This window comes from Saitoella complicata (genome assembly GCF_001661265.1).
Source record: "Saitoella complicata NRRL Y-17804 unplaced genomic scaffold SAICOscaffold_6, whole genome shotgun sequence".
Lineage (NCBI taxonomy): Eukaryota > Fungi > Ascomycota > Saitoellomycetes > Saitoellales > Saitoellaceae > Saitoella > Saitoella complicata.
This window is the reverse complement of record NW_017566997.1, coordinates 194183-208290: the sequence shown is the minus strand read 5'-3', so window position 1 is coordinate 208290 and position 14108 is coordinate 194183. Positions and strand designations below refer to the sequence as shown.

Genomic DNA, 14108 nt, shown 5'->3' with positions numbered 1-14108 from the left:
TTCGAAAAACACCTTTATATGTTCATTTGAACTGCTGTTGACCCAGGGGTCATCTCGCCCAAGGTGACCACGGGCCGATGCTTCCGGCGCATCCACCTGCGTAGACGGCTGTCATCGAATCGGCCGCTGTTACTTCTCGAATCTGAAGGTCATTTCAACCCAATTCTACCGTTTAACACCGTTCTTCGCAGTTACAACGGAAGCGACCAGCGCGGACCTCCAGTTTCATGTCTGAGTATCATATTAGCTGGATCGGTCGCGCCTTCTCTTATGTCTTCCCTGTAACGGCAGACTACGATGTTACGAGGCCTCAGATCACTGCGCCATTATTCCGCCTCGTGCTTCCTCCATATGTCTTCTTCGCGGCGCTTCTGCTGAGACTACACTTTGGGTTGTTGGGGAAGCCTAGGACGACGGCGAAGCGGGCGGAGGTGTGGTTGTGGATCTTAGCTGTCTTGGCTTTACCGGCTGTTGTTGGCGACTCGGGGAGTAAAGTTGTGAATGCAACGCTACCAATGGTAAGCTTCGTCTAAGAATTTTGCGGAATCCGTGCTGACAAACTATAGCTTGGCTTCCTAATCTCGATGCGCCTGTACGACCTGTACTATCTTCACCTGGATGCGCCGGCTACACTACCCCTTCTCTACCTTCATCTCTTTTCCTTCCCTTTGACCGATTCGAAAGTCATCGCAAAACGCCAAGCAACAGGACTGTCACCTCGCTATCGTGCTTTCCGCAGTCTATTAACGCACAACCTCGTCGAATCAATCGCAGTCGCATTCATCATCCGCTTCGTTCCATCTCGGGTACAAGATCTCGACAACCTGTCCTTCATCCAAGAACGCATCTCATACATTATCATCGGTATCGCAATCACCCTCATGATGGGTGCAAGCATGGATGGGTGGTTCAAATTCTGCCAATTGGTTAGTGGGATCGAGATGAAGGACATGTTTGATAACCCTTGGGCTGCGACGAGTCCTAGGGATTTTTGGAGTCGGAGATGGAATTTGGCTATCAAGGATTTGTTTCATGGGGTTATCTTTTCCATGGTGTTTGGAGCGCAGAACGAGGAGAAAGATGAGGTCACGGGGAAGCCGACAACGTACGCGGATGCTGCGAAAGAACAACCGAAGCCGAAGCCGGCGATGTGGAAAACAAGTGCAACGGCCATGCTCATCTTCCTCTTCTCGGGGTTGATGCACGTATACATCAACTTCTTCGCCTTTTCCACGCTGGACCTATCGAACCTTGCATACTTCGTTCTGCAAGGTTTTCTCTGTGTTGGACAGGTCCTTCTGCAAAAGACGGTATTCCGGTCGTCGAAGTACTGGCCATGGTGGGTGTGCTTCTTGATGAACCTCGTTGTGACGTATGGTATCAGCAACAAGCTATTTTCCGGCGTGTTCGTGAAGTATGGATATTTTGAGGAGTTGAAGGGATGGGTCGGTCTGTTTACTGGAGGTTTGTTGAGGGTGGGTGAAGTGGTTTGGGTTGTGGGAAAGCCCAAGTACGGGTCGACTTGAACGGACATTCATTGAGCAAAAGGACAATCAGGGAACGGACAACTTTGGAGAACACTAGACTCCCTTCTACTATCAAACAATGTCATCGCTTGCAACTCCCATGACGACGTCCTTAATTACTTCGCTATATATCGCCGTTATCGTCTTAGCGCGCATGTACACTTTTGAAGTCGCGACATCTGGAGGAGGCCTGGGTCGTAGAAGCTGAGCGTTGAAGGGTCGCAACATCCAAGCTGTCGTCCGTTGTTACTACAGCCATTGCTTCTTGTCATTCATCTATCAACGGCAATCACCATGGTGTTTGGTCCCGCCAGCGCTCAGAAAGCGAAGAAGTCGGGAAGTGCCGGCACCAAGAGGAAGCGCGAGCCGAAGCAAACGCAGCTATCATTTTCTCAACCTTCAAAACCGAACGACGTGCAAGATGCAATCGTAGCAGCGTTCAATTCACGTCCCGCGACGTCATCGCCTCCGCTGGCGCCGGCCTCTTCTGCGCCAATTGAGATCCCTGAAGAGGAATCCAGTGACGTTGAGGTGACGGACGAGCTGGCGAAGAAAGAGAAGGGAATGTCTACGCCAAACAAGAGCAAGGAACTGCCAGAGCCGGTTCAGGAGGTATCGAGTAGTGACGACGAGTTGGATGAACTGGTGATGGATAAGGCGCCAAAGTCTATATCTTTAGCTTTGCGACGCTCTGGTACGACGTCTAGCGAAGAAGATGATGATGAGGAACCCAGGAAGAAGCAAATGACGCCTGCGAAACGGAGGGTGGAGTCTTCATCAGACACGGCGTCAGAAAGTCGTGAGCCCGTGAACAAACGTTCAAGACGGGACACTGGCAAGAGAGTGGATGGAGAGGCCAAAAAGGAGAAACCAGAGACCAAGAACGCGAACGCGAAAGTCCTTCTTCGTGCTTCTCTGTCGCCGAAGCAGAAAAAACAGGCGCCGCCCAGACCCGCGGGAAGGGTTGCGAAGAAGGGGGTCATCCTTTCAAATGACGACGAAGACGAGGAGGATGAAGATGCTATCGTCGGGCCTAAATCCCGGCGGAAACGCTACATTCCTCGTGCTGACGACAAGGAGGCCAGCAGTAAGTCAAACGCCTCGGATAACGATGTGGACGAAGAGCTCAAGCGAGAAGCCGTTTCACTACGCTCAACAAGAGTCATCAAAGAGCGAACACGGGGTCGCAACGCACCACAAACGAAGAAGACTGCATTCCAGAAAAAGCTGGAGATGCTAAAGAGGAAGAAGCAAGGTCATGACGTGGACGTTCTCGGAAAAGAATCCCAGTCTGGATCCGAGGAGGATGGGGAGGATGATTCGGATGAGGGCAGTGATGCAGGATTCATCGATTACGACGAAGAAGAAGGATTGGGGGCGGACCAGGTAGCAATGGCCACGCCATGGGAATTCACACGTGAGAGCCACCAAAAACTCAGTCACCACTTCAAGGTCTTTATCCAACACGAAGTCCACGCAATGCTCGACCCGGAGTTTGCTGACGCTGATCACTTAACTACAAACGACTACTTCCGTGGAGCCTTACAGTCCCTCGAAAGGAAGATGGGACCGATCCGGGATTCGGTTATTAATAGTTCGGCATGGAAGAAACCATTCATGAGGGCGTTGAAGACTCGCCCGTTCATCGATACTTTCGCCAATCATGACGGGTACAACTGCGACGCCTGCAATATCACGAACCGCAAGGCGACATACCGTGTCTACCTCAGCGGACCTAGATATGATCCCAAAACTCTGCAATCATACGAAGAAGCGGACGACGCATCGTCGGGCTCAGCTATCTCCAGCGCGAGTGACTCCGAACACGAACAAACCAAGCGAAAGAGTCAAAAGTCAGATTGGTATTTGGGAAGGTCATGTTTTGCACGAACGATCCATTCGCATTATTTCTATCATTGGAGGTATCAGATGAGGTGTGAGCTCACTGACATATTGGAAGGGGATAACTATCACTTGGGTGAGGGCAAAGGTATTGATGAAGTCGTTGAGGAGTTGGATAAGCAGGGAGAGACGAGTCGGTTGTGGTCCGAGTGGAAGAATAAGCTGGCAGCGGTGGAGGAGTTCCTGGTGACTGGATAGCCATAGCAACACTGACAGTTCAAACCACCATCGAGTCTGCTGATTGAGTAAATTGTATGAATACTTTTCTGTATTGCTCTGACCGGGAAATATACAAGAGAGGAGAAATGCCAAAAATAATATCCAGACGCCCGGCTCGACCGCCTGCAGCCGAAGATCCCTCACTGGAAACGAACAACGAACCTCAACATCAATCGTACAAACATCCAAAACCCAAGTTCAATGTTTTGCAATCACCAACAGTTGCTTAGAAGCCAGCGGGCTTAAGAGCGGAAGCCTGGGCTCCGGGGGCGACGATCTGGTCCACGGTTAGCCTACGATCACGTAAAAAAAATGTATAGGAGAACGAACGTCGTTAGCACCGGCCTGCATCTGCATCTGCTTCTCGTACTCAGTGTACTGAGCCTCCTCCTCAATAGCCAACGCCAACGGGAATCCGAAAAGGATAGCGCTGGTCGCCAAAACCCAAGTAGCCTTTCCACCGAACTTTCCAAGCCATGTCGCAGTGTTCGCAAGGCTCGACGCAGCATTCGCGATCTTCGTACGCTGTGTAGGGGGGATGATATCCTTCAACGCAACGAGACGGTCGTAGAAAGTCTCATCGACGACGTCGTCCTCGATCTCGGACTCGGAGATCTCTGAGTCGGTGTCGGACCACTCCTCCTCCTTCTTGAAGTTCTGCTCAAAGTGCTCGTCGGTGACTTCCTCGAACTGGACCATTTTTGTGATTTGTGTGAGGATTAAGTTTCTGGAGGTGTACGAAATGCGGTCCCTGCGATCAACTAACTTTTCGACCAGCTGCCGCCCGCCATGCCGTAATGTTGGAGTTCCATGAGGAGGAGAGGATGCGATCTGCCTCTGCTTGATCTTAATAATAGTACGGGAAATTGAGGGCTATCTTGGAGTTGATCATGCTCAAACATCTTCACTCAGAACCGGCACTGCTCCCGTGAGACAGGCTCCGCGTCCGCGTATACATCCCGGTACGACACGTAGCCCAACAACTCCATACAAAGGCCGTTGAACCCTTCGATCATGTTGAAGTCAGTGTTTGCCCTCTTCCTCGCCGCCAGCGCCGCCCTCGCCAGCAACGTCGTCGACCTTACCCCGTCCAACTTTGACGAAATCGTGGGCTCCGGAAAGCCCGCACTCGTCGAATTCTTCGCACCATGGTGTGGACACTGCAAGACGCTGGCTCCTATCTACGAAGAGCTCGCCGACTCGTACAAGGCTCAGGACAAGGTTGTCATTGCGAAGGTGTGTTGTGATTGTTCTGCTTGCTATGGGCTTCGCTGATTACCTCAACACAGGTCAACGCCGATGATCACCGCTCCCTCGGATCTCGATACGGCGTCAAGGGTTTCCCTACGTTAAAGATGTTCGATGGAACCACCAAGAACCCCAAAGACTACAACAAAGCCCGCGACCTCGACTCCCTCCAATCCTTCATCGCCGAAACCACCGGCATCAAGCCCAAGGGCAAGAAAGTCGAGCCGTCCGACGTCGCAGTCCTCACAGACGAAAACTTTGATTCCATCGTCCTGGATCCCTCCAAGGATGTTTTGGTTGAGTTCTATGCGCCGTGGTGTGGGTACTGTAAGCAGTTGGCCCCCGTGTGGGAGATTGTCGCGAGTGATTTCAATACGGATGAGCATGTTGTTGTTGCTAAGCTTGATGCTACTGAGCACCCTGCTGCTGCGGAGAGATATGGTGTCAAGGGATACCCTACCCTCAAGTTCTTCCCCAAGGGTGCTGACAAGACTCCTGTTGACTACCCCTCTGGCCGTACCGAGAATGACTTTGTTGCGTACTTGAATGAGCAGACCGGGACCCAGCGTGCCGTCGGTGGTGGTTTGACCGACGAAGCCGGCCGCGTTCCCGCCCTCGATACTCTCGCCCAGCAATTTGTTGCCGCCGATGACAAGGAGTCCGTCATCGCCGAAGCCAAGTCTGTCGTCGAGGGTGACGCCAACGGTTCCTACTACGTCAAGGCCATGGAGAAGATCCTCGCTAACCCCAAGCATGTCGCGAACGAGATTCACCGTTTGGAGAGTATCATTGCGAAGGGTAACTTGGCGAAGGCTAAACTTGATTCGTTCATTAAGAGGAAGAACATTCTTTCTGCTTTTGAGTTTACGGCTGCCAAGGATGAGCTTTAAGTTAGTATACCATGACCAGGGTTGATGGAGGCAAGTGCATGTGCGATTGAGGTTGAGTATGTTGTGACATTTCTTGGGTATTGTATGTATAAAAATCAAGTGAACGCCGTGACCTATACCGATTGTCTTTCATGCCTATGCCGAGCCCTCCTTCTTCTTAGGTGCCGTTTGTGGTACGCCTTCGAGTGATTGGCGTAGCATTTGTTCGAGGGCGTTTAATCTCGTCGACATGTCGTCCACTGTAAACTTTGTAAGTATACTCCATAATATGACAAATTCACGAACAGCTCACTCTTCGTCGTAAGATCTGTAGAAACTCTGCTGATTGAGTATTGTAAATCGTGGATAAGCTGATCAACCTGCATGACGGTGAGCGTGGTGCACCCGCATAACCCGTAACAACAACGCACCATGACAGTCAACTCATGAGACTGAAGTGACTCGCCCTCCGGCTGCTCCATTGCCGTCGACTGCTGACTTGATATGGACATCTTGGATGAATGCTTCTTGGATGAATGCTTCTTGACTTCACGCTGCTCCTCTCGTCTCGGGTCTACGCCTAGCCAGGGCGCGCGCAAAATCTCAAAAAGTCGCAGCCAAAAGCACGAGACCCCAGAATAAAGTTAAAGTCCCCAGCAATTCACAATGGCCAAGCCCGGACTCAAAGCACTGTTGAAGAACAAGAAGGTCGAGGAGCAGGTTTCGCGCCAGCAGAAGAAGAAGCAGCCGGTTGCTAAGGCGCCGGAGTCTGAGAGCGAGGAGGAAGTTTCGGAGTTTGAGGAGCAGGCGCCGGAGTTGGTTGAGGTTCCGAGGGATGCGGATGAGTCTTCTGAGGATGAGGAGGCGGAGAGCGATGCTGAGGTTGAGGACGCGGAGGAGATCGACGGTGATGAGGATGAGGAGGAGGCTGAGGAGGACGATGAGGAAGACGAAGATGAGGAGGACGTTGCGTTGTCCGACATTGAGTCTCTCGCGGACGAGGATGCGGACTTTGTACCATATCAGCGTCTCACCATTGACAACCACGCCGCACTCAACGCTGCCACCGCACGCATCACCCAGGCAATTGACTCCCTCCCCTTCGTCGAGCACCAACAAATCACCACCGCCGAGCCCGTCACAATCGAAGACGTCAACGACGACTTGAACCGCGAACTCGCTTTCTACAAGCAAGCTCTCGACGCCGCCAAGGAGGGCCGTACCAAGATCACCGCCGAGGGCGCACCATTCTCAAGACCGGATGATTACTTTGCGGAAATGATGAAGACGGACGAACACATGGAGAAGGTCAAGGAGAAGTTGATTGCGGAGGCTACGGCCAAGAAGGCGTCCGCGGAGGCGAAGAGACAACGTGATCTTAAGAAGTTCGGAAAACAGGTTCAGGTTGCCAAGTTGCAGGAGCGTCAGAAGGAGAAGAAGGACACTTTGGAGAAGATCAAGGGTCTTAAGAGAAAGAGGGCTGATGGCGAGGATCTCACTACTAATGACGATTTCGAAGTCGCTCTCGAGAAGGCTGAGAAGAAGGGCGGTGCTGGTAAGGCCGGTGAAAAGCGCCAGCGCACCAGCACTCCCGCCTCCCGAGGCAAGCGTGACTCCAAGAACGAGAAGTTCGGTCACGGTGGTAAGAAGAGGCACAACAAGTCAAATACCTCAGACTCAACCAATGACTTGGGAGACCGTTTCGGCGGCGGTGGTCGTGGAGGACGTGGTGGTGCCCGTGGTGGACGTGGAGGAGGTCGTGGTGGTTCTCGTGGAAAGTCATCGCGTCCGGGAAAGTCTAAGAGGGTGGCAAACCGTGGATAAACTGGTGCACGTAGCGTGAAGATTTCCTGGTCTTGTGTTTCTGTTTCTTGGTTTTTGGGCGTTCGAGTTCTTTTGGCATCACTATACAAAATTGCATTTTTTTCATCTGTTCATTTCTGCGTTTTATCTCATGAATTGTTTATGACTGTTGTAAAGTACTTGTGATTCCCGGCTGTACAGACGCAATCTGACTTTACCTTCCCACGGCCTCAGGGTCGCACACGGATATTTGTCATTGTCGACAGCAGGTCTCTGTCAGAAAACTGTCATCTGTTCTTATTGCATATTCCGAGTGACCATGTACCCAGGTACTTGTCTATTGTCGAACGCCCTTGTCTCGCGGAGTCTCCGTAGTCTTAAGCTTGATCGCCGTGGGAATTCGAGCATGGAATCAAGTTGCACGGAAGTCTTCGATGCAACCCGACATGGTCCTCTATGACCTTACTCGACTCACTAGACTAGTTGAGAGCGAATAGAAAACAGGCCGTTTCTACTTGGCAGGTTTCAGACAGCACCCGTAGTTGAAAACATCGTCTTTTTTTTGTGCACTATGTTTGAACATTGGCGGGCATGAGAAAGTGCTCCAGTCAGCGTGTCCGAGTGGTTAAGGAGTAGCACTCGAAATGCTATGGTGTCTCGCCGCACAGGTTCGAATCCTGTCGCTGACGCTCGTTTTGTTGTTTTGACCTGCCATTCTCATAATGATCGGACGCTGTTCCAGCTGACCAAGGGGTGTTTCTAGCACAGTATGACTTGGTTCGACATACTCAGAGGTTCTCTTTCCTATGCCTTACCAGGGCGGAGCCGGCCGGCGGCTTCGCTGCGTGGGAAATTCTTCAATGAGACAAACATCAGCATATATATTACTCGTACATCATCATTACCTGTGATAAATCTAGTCAGTGTCGACATATCGTACATTCTAAGCGTCCAAATCAACTCTTCACACAACTCTTATATGCAAACTCTTAACCACCCCCCACTCATGCCCACCCTCCTCCCCCAACGCCTTTCCCCACCCACTCATCCCCCCTCTCCCCCCAAACCCGATCCCATGCTCCGAATCCCCCGCCGAATTGACCCAAACCTGTCCAGCCCTAACCCTCCTCGTAAACTCCTGCGCACATCCCATGTCCTTCGTGAAGATTGCTGCACCGAGGGTGTAGGAGGTGTTGTTTGCTAGCTCGATAGCTTCGGGGAGGGTGGTGAAGGTTGTAATGGAGGCGATAGGTCCGAAGATTTCTTCGCGGAAGATGGACATGGTTGGGGTTACGTCGGTGAAGATTGTCGGGGCGATGAACCAGCCCGGAGGTGAATCACCGTGGTTCTCTAGAGGTATACCTCCGAGAATGCATTTCGCTCCTTCGTCCAGCGCTTGACGTACATGACGCTTTACCTTCTCATACTGATCCGCATTATTGATCGGACCCTGAAAAGTGTCATCCTCCCACACCGAACCAACTTTATGCGCTTTCGTCCTCGCTACAAAAGCCTCAATAAACCGGCCCGCGACATTGCGGTGTACAAGGAGACGGCTAGTCGCGGAACAAACCTGACCCGCGTTATAAAAAATATTCCCGTGCGCCCATTCGACAGCGGTCTCGATATCCGCATCTTCACAGACCACGAGCGGGCTCTTTCCGCCTAACTCGAGACTCGTGGATTTCATGTTCGAGGCGGCGGTCAAGTCCAGGATTCGTCTTCCTGTCGCTGAGCTCCCGGTGAATGCGACTTTGTCGATGGAAGGATGCGATGCTATGCATGCCCCAGTTTCGGAACCCCCGGGGAGGATGTTGATTACACCAGGTGGGAAGAGTTCTTTGATGAAGTGGGTGAGGTAGAGTGCTGATAATGGGGTGTGCTCGGATGGTTTGACGAGGAGGGCATTGCCGTATGCAAGTGCTGGCGCGAGGTACCAGAAGAGCGTGCTCAAAGGAAAGTTCTATGAAATCTCATTAGTCGCCGTAGCCCGAACAATAGACAGACTTGATGTAATCTCACAAAAGGAAGAATCAGTCCGCACACGCCGATAGGCTCAACAATAGTATATCCCCACTTCCCATTCCCGAAATCCATCGTCCGTCCATTGATCTTGTCCGCCATTCCTGCAAAATATCGACAAGCACCAACAGCGTCCGCGAAATCATCTCTTTCGACGATATGTCGCGGCTTTCCGGCATTCCAAGCCTCAATAGCACAGAGGGTTTCCTTGTTCGCCTCCATTGCGTCTGCGAGACGATATAGACGGCGGCCACGCTCTGCTGGACTCATGGTGGTCCATTCACTGCCGGGCGCCAGGGCTGCTTGGGCAGCAATTACCGCCTTGTCGACTTCTTCCTGAAAAGCAGAAGATACCTCGCAGATTTCTAAGGTCGTTGAGGGATCCTTTGCTGCTCTGACGGGCTTGTCCGACCGTTTCACATGCTCGTTGTTGATGAAGGAAGTGACCGGCTGATTATATTCTTTCTCGATAGGAAGAGTTAGGGTAACATGATAGAAACGACGGGACAGCAATGCAGATCTTGATCCGATAGCAATTAAGGCCCTCGATGCCGAGCAGAACATTGCGACTGAGAAGGTATGTCTACGTTACCACACGAGAGTCTACGTTACAGTTGCCACATGCAGGGGTACCAACCTTATTTCCGACTCCGGGAATTTACTGGGTAAATCATCGATCCGAGAGCGCACCCGTCACTCATCTCGGCTCAGCTCTTTCCATTACCGACGTACATACTGAAAGCTGCTGCCCAGATCAGCCCCCGACATCGGTCTCTTTCGAGTACGAGATCATCGATCGCGACACAATCACATCAAAGCCCTTCGACGCCGAGATGTCCCATGATCAAGGCGATGAGGAGGAAAGATCTTGCTTGGTTCTCTATGCAAGCCAAACAGGAAACTCCGAGGACATTGCACATGGTATTGGAAGGATGCTAGAGCGAATGCATATCAAGAGAAGAGTTTGCGCCATGGATCAGTGCGATTTGATGGACCTCATGAATGAGAACTACGTTATCTTTGTTGCATCAACGACAGGACAAGGTGATATTCCTGACAATATGAAGCTCTTCTGGCCAGCTATTCTGCGACGTTCTCTACCTCCTACCCTACTGGACCACCTTTCATTTGCACTATTCGGGCTTGGCGACTCAAGCTACCCCAAATACAACTTCACTGCAAAGAAGCTGTACAGACGATTAATACAACTTGGTGCACGGCCTATGGTGGAAAGAGGTGAGGGAGATGAAAGCCATCCCCAGGGCATTGATGCTGGGTTTGCGCCATGGTTGAAAGATTTAAGGCAGGTGATGGAAGTGGAGCTGCCTTTACCGTCAGGCTTAGAAACTATACCAGATGACCAGCATCTTCCGCCTACATACAAAATCCAGTTTGGGGAAAACGCTCCCAGCATGAAAACAGCATCACCAAGGAGGTTGGGTCTGACATTTTCAGCTACTGTTACCAAGAATGATCGGATCACAGCGGATGATCACTGGCAGGATGCACGACACATCGTTTTCTCTATTTCAGCGCCTGACCTCGCATATGATCCAGGTGACATTGCAGTCTTGTGGCCAGAGAACCCCCGGAATGAGGTGGATCGACTTATTGAAGTATGCAAGTGGCAGAATATAGCCGACACTCCACTTGACGTCTGGCCCAAACGGAACGACGATGAAATACCACCCTTGCCGACGCCATGCACGCTTAGGACATTGGCCCGGTATCATTTTGACTTTATGAGTGTGCCCAAGCGAAGCTTCTTTGAGTTACTGCGACATTTTGTCACAAATGAAATGCATGCGGAGAAACTGACAGAGTTTTGTGGTACCACCTCCGATAACCAGGAAGATTTATGGGACTATACGACAAGACCTCGGCGCAATATACTGGAAGTGCTTGCAGATTTCAAGGAAACACTGTCAATACCGGTGGAGTATGTATTGGATCTCTTTCCAATGCTGAAGCCTCGACAGTACAGTCTTGCATCCTCATTGAAGGCGCATCCTGGTGAAGCACATATCTTGGCTGCGATTGTGGAGTACAAAACTTCTATGCATATCCCACGTGTTGGTGTTTCTTCTCGTTGGTTACAGTCATTGAAGTTGGGAACTCAGGTGACGATGGGTTTGATTCGAGGAGCGATGAAGCCACCGCGGAAGGGTATCAAGTGCGTTATGGTTGCGCCGGGAACAGGCGTTGCACCCATGAGAGCACTGGTGCAGGAGAGGGTTGCAAGCGGATGTGATGCCAAGGAACAACTCCTCATCTTTGGGAACAGAGAACGGGAGAAAGACTTTTTGATGCGAGCGGAATGGGAAGAGTACGAGGCAAAAGGGCAATTGAGCCTGGCACTCGCATTCTCTAGGGATACCACAGAGAAGTTTTACGTCCAGCATGTTCTTCGTCGCGAATGGCGCCGCGTCGACACATGGCTCAGGAAGGAAGGTGGATATGTGTACATCTGTGGAAGTTCAGGAAAGATGCCACAGGCTGTTCGTGAAGCGCTTATTGAGATCTTTCAAAGAGGGATACATCTTGAAAGAGGAGAGGAGCTGAGCGGTAGCGGAGCAAGGGATGAGGCAGAGGCTGTACTGGTGGAAATGGAAACGAAGGGCAGGTATTTGCAAGAGACGTGGTAGATAGAGGCATTCGCGTACAAGACGTATACTCCTAGAATACACCTAAGGACAAAGACGAGAATGACTACTCAGCATAAACCTCCTGCACATTCCTAATCAACTCATGATAAAACTTAACCCCCTCAACATGCCCCTTCACACTTGCCTTCTCATCAACCGTATGAATGTTCCCCTTCCACATATCCCTAAACGGTCCAAACCGATAAATATTCCTCGTGAAATTCCAGAAATATTTGGTGTCTGTGTTGCCGGTCATGATGGAGGGAGCAACGATGGTGGAGGGGGGGAAGACATGGCGGATTGTGCCGGAGAGGAGAGACCAGGCGGAGGAGTTGAGGGGAGAGGTGGGGGCGGGTTCGAGGACGCGGTCGGTTTCAATCCTTAGAGTTCCAAAATGCGAGTCCTTGTCCGTCGGCTTGTCGGTGAAGGGGAGGAATGTAAGGTTGTGTTTCTTCGCGATCGGTTCCAAGATTCTTGTCAACTTATCCTTGACGTCCTGTGTCCGCCCCTCAACCGCAACACGATGATTCACGACCACCACCGCTTCCTCGGGCAGTGCGTTGACCTTGACACCACCATACGCGACATCCGCCGCGATGGAGGTCTTCATCAGGTACTCGTTCGCTCTATCGCCTGCCAAAATCTCCGCGGCATCCTGTAAGTCGTTCGAGACAATCGCATCCCTCAACGAAGATGGGATATCGGGTGAATGAGCGGCAGCACACTGCATCGTTCCCAAAAACGGGTTGGCGGGGGTCAACAACAAATCATACGTGTCCGCCTCGACAATCGTGATAATTTCCGCCAACATCCCAATGGAAGTGTGAGGCGGTGGGATAGAGGAATGCCCACCAGGCGTGTTGACAGTGATCTTCACATCAATATACCCCTTCTCCCCCGTCCCCGGCAACGCCACAAGAGCCCCATAAATCTCCTTGATATCACTGCCCTCATCCAAAATCATAAACAGACTATCCTTCCCCAACTTCTCCTCAAGCCATGGCGCAATTGTTCCAGCTCCTTTGTAACCCGAAATTTCCTCGTCGAAGCCGAAGGAGAGGAGAATGGTGCGCGTTGGGGTGAAGGATGCGTTGAGGAGGAGGGATACGGCTTCCATGATTCCGACAAGGTTGTTTTTGCAGTCGGAAGAGCCACGACCGTAGACGTAGGTGTCATCAATGTGGCCGGACCAGGGGTCGTGGGTCCATTTGTCCAACGTCTGCTTCGGGACTGGGACGGTGTCTTGGTGGGCCATGAGCAACAAAGGTTTGAGGGTCTCGTTGGTGCCTTTCCAGGTGTAGACGAGACCGTGGGTGTTGACTTTCTCCAACGTCAAGTGCTTGTGCACTTCGGGGAAGGTGTTCTTGAGCCATTTGGCGAAGGGGTAGAAGACGTCCCAACGGTCATCTTCACCGACGGGGCCGAGATCATCGAAGGATTGGGTGGGGATTTGGACTGCGCCAGAGAGGTAGTGTGCGGATTTATTTCTGTATTCCGACGACGCAAGCAACTTCAGGTTGTGTTCCAATGCTTTCGAGGTATGGTTCGGAGCGAGAGCCGACACTTGGGGACACAGCTTCACGGCAGCACTATCGAGCGCAACACGGTCCATCGCGGCATCAGTCTCGAGAATCGGAGCAATGACCCAGTATGCGAAACCAAGCGACGCAAGCCCAATCGTCGCAGCCTTCAAGAATCCAAACCGCTTCTTCGGCTTCGTCCATTTCGGGGCGGGCTCCTGTTCAGTCAAAGCAGCTTCGATGTGCACAGCGTCAAATTTCTCGTAGTCCTCCATGGTGAATGATCTCGGATCGAGTACAGATCAAGAGACGGAGAAGGCGGAGAGGGATTTATCTGTGACGGACTCGGACGCG

The 14108-nt window shown here is 51.6% G+C and overlaps 9 protein-coding genes and 1 non-coding gene across 10 annotated transcripts; 6 read left to right on the top strand and 4 right to left on the bottom strand.

Moving 5' to 3' along the window:
* Positions 1–152: 152 nt before the first annotated feature.
* Positions 153–1626, top strand: SAICODRAFT_70122 (uncharacterized protein). Its single transcript, XM_019170537.1, has 2 exons — positions 153–518; positions 567–1626. Exons 1-2 carry the CDS (start codon positions 228–230, stop codon positions 1524–1526), a joined length of 1251 nt encoding a protein of 416 aa, XP_019025513.1. The 5' UTR covers positions 153–227; the 3' UTR covers positions 1527–1626.
* Positions 1627–1698: 72 nt separating this feature from the next.
* SAICODRAFT_29526 (uncharacterized protein) lies at positions 1699–3655 on the top strand. Its single transcript, XM_019167445.1, has one exon. The coding sequence runs from the start codon at positions 1821–1823 to the stop codon at positions 3624–3626; it is 1806 nt and encodes a 601-aa protein (XP_019025512.1). The 5' UTR covers positions 1699–1820; the 3' UTR covers positions 3627–3655.
* A 218-nt stretch (positions 3656–3873) lies between these two features.
* SAICODRAFT_6156 (mitochondrial import translocase, subunit Tom22) lies at positions 3874–4346 on the bottom strand (the record flags this gene model as incomplete). The annotated part of the gene is made up of 2 exons (XM_019169850.1): positions 3874–3924; positions 3978–4346. The coding sequence occupies 2 exons, from the start codon at positions 4344–4346 to the stop codon at positions 3874–3876; spliced, it is 420 nt and encodes a 139-aa protein (XP_019025511.1).
* A 256-nt stretch (positions 4347–4602) lies between these two features.
* On the top strand, positions 4603–5811 carry SAICODRAFT_77814 (disulfide isomerase). The gene is made up of 2 exons (XM_019171080.1): positions 4603–4883; positions 4937–5811. The coding sequence occupies exons 1-2, from the start codon at positions 4662–4664 to the stop codon at positions 5783–5785; spliced, it is 1071 nt and encodes a 356-aa protein (XP_019025510.1). The 5' UTR covers positions 4603–4661; the 3' UTR covers positions 5786–5811.
* Positions 5812–5920: 109 nt separating this feature from the next.
* On the bottom strand, positions 5921–6323 carry SAICODRAFT_17948 (uncharacterized protein; the record flags this gene model as incomplete). The annotated part of the gene is made up of 3 exons (XM_019165882.1): positions 6196–6323; positions 6078–6144; positions 5921–6024 (listed from the first exon to the last, which is right to left on the bottom strand). Exons 1-3 carry the CDS (start codon positions 6274–6276, stop codon positions 5921–5923), a joined length of 252 nt encoding a protein of 83 aa, XP_019025509.1. The 5' UTR covers positions 6277–6323.
* An 87-nt stretch (positions 6324–6410) lies between these two features.
* Positions 6411–7630, top strand: SAICODRAFT_29525 (Ebp2-domain-containing protein). Its single transcript, XM_019167444.1, has one exon. The coding sequence runs from the start codon at positions 6431–6433 to the stop codon at positions 7586–7588; it is 1158 nt and encodes a 385-aa protein (XP_019025508.1). The 5' UTR covers positions 6411–6430; the 3' UTR covers positions 7589–7630.
* Positions 7631–8174: 544 nt separating this feature from the next.
* SAICODRAFT_t48 lies at positions 8175–8256 on the top strand. The gene has a single exon. It is a non-coding gene; the product is annotated as a tRNA-Ser (tRNA).
* A 254-nt stretch (positions 8257–8510) lies between these two features.
* Positions 8511–10177, bottom strand: SAICODRAFT_64668 (aldehyde dehydrogenase). The gene is made up of 2 exons (XM_019170089.1): positions 9590–10177; positions 8511–9530 (listed from the first exon to the last, which is right to left on the bottom strand). The coding sequence occupies exons 1-2, from the start codon at positions 10151–10153 to the stop codon at positions 8532–8534; spliced, it is 1563 nt and encodes a 520-aa protein (XP_019025507.1). The 5' UTR covers positions 10154–10177; the 3' UTR covers positions 8511–8531.
* A 97-nt stretch (positions 10178–10274) lies between these two features.
* Positions 10275–12358, top strand: SAICODRAFT_17945 (NADPH-dependent FMN and FAD containing oxidoreductase-like protein). The gene has a single exon (XM_019165881.1). It carries the CDS (start codon positions 10423–10425, stop codon positions 12232–12234), a length of 1812 nt encoding a protein of 603 aa, XP_019025506.1. The 5' UTR covers positions 10275–10422; the 3' UTR covers positions 12235–12358.
* SAICODRAFT_54627 (carboxypeptidase S) lies at positions 12299–13846 on the bottom strand (the record flags this gene model as incomplete). Its single annotated transcript, XM_019169301.1, has 1 exon — positions 12299–13846. One exon carries the CDS (start codon positions 13844–13846, stop codon positions 12299–12301), a length of 1548 nt encoding a protein of 515 aa, XP_019025505.1.
* Positions 13847–14108: the final 262 nt, after the last annotated feature.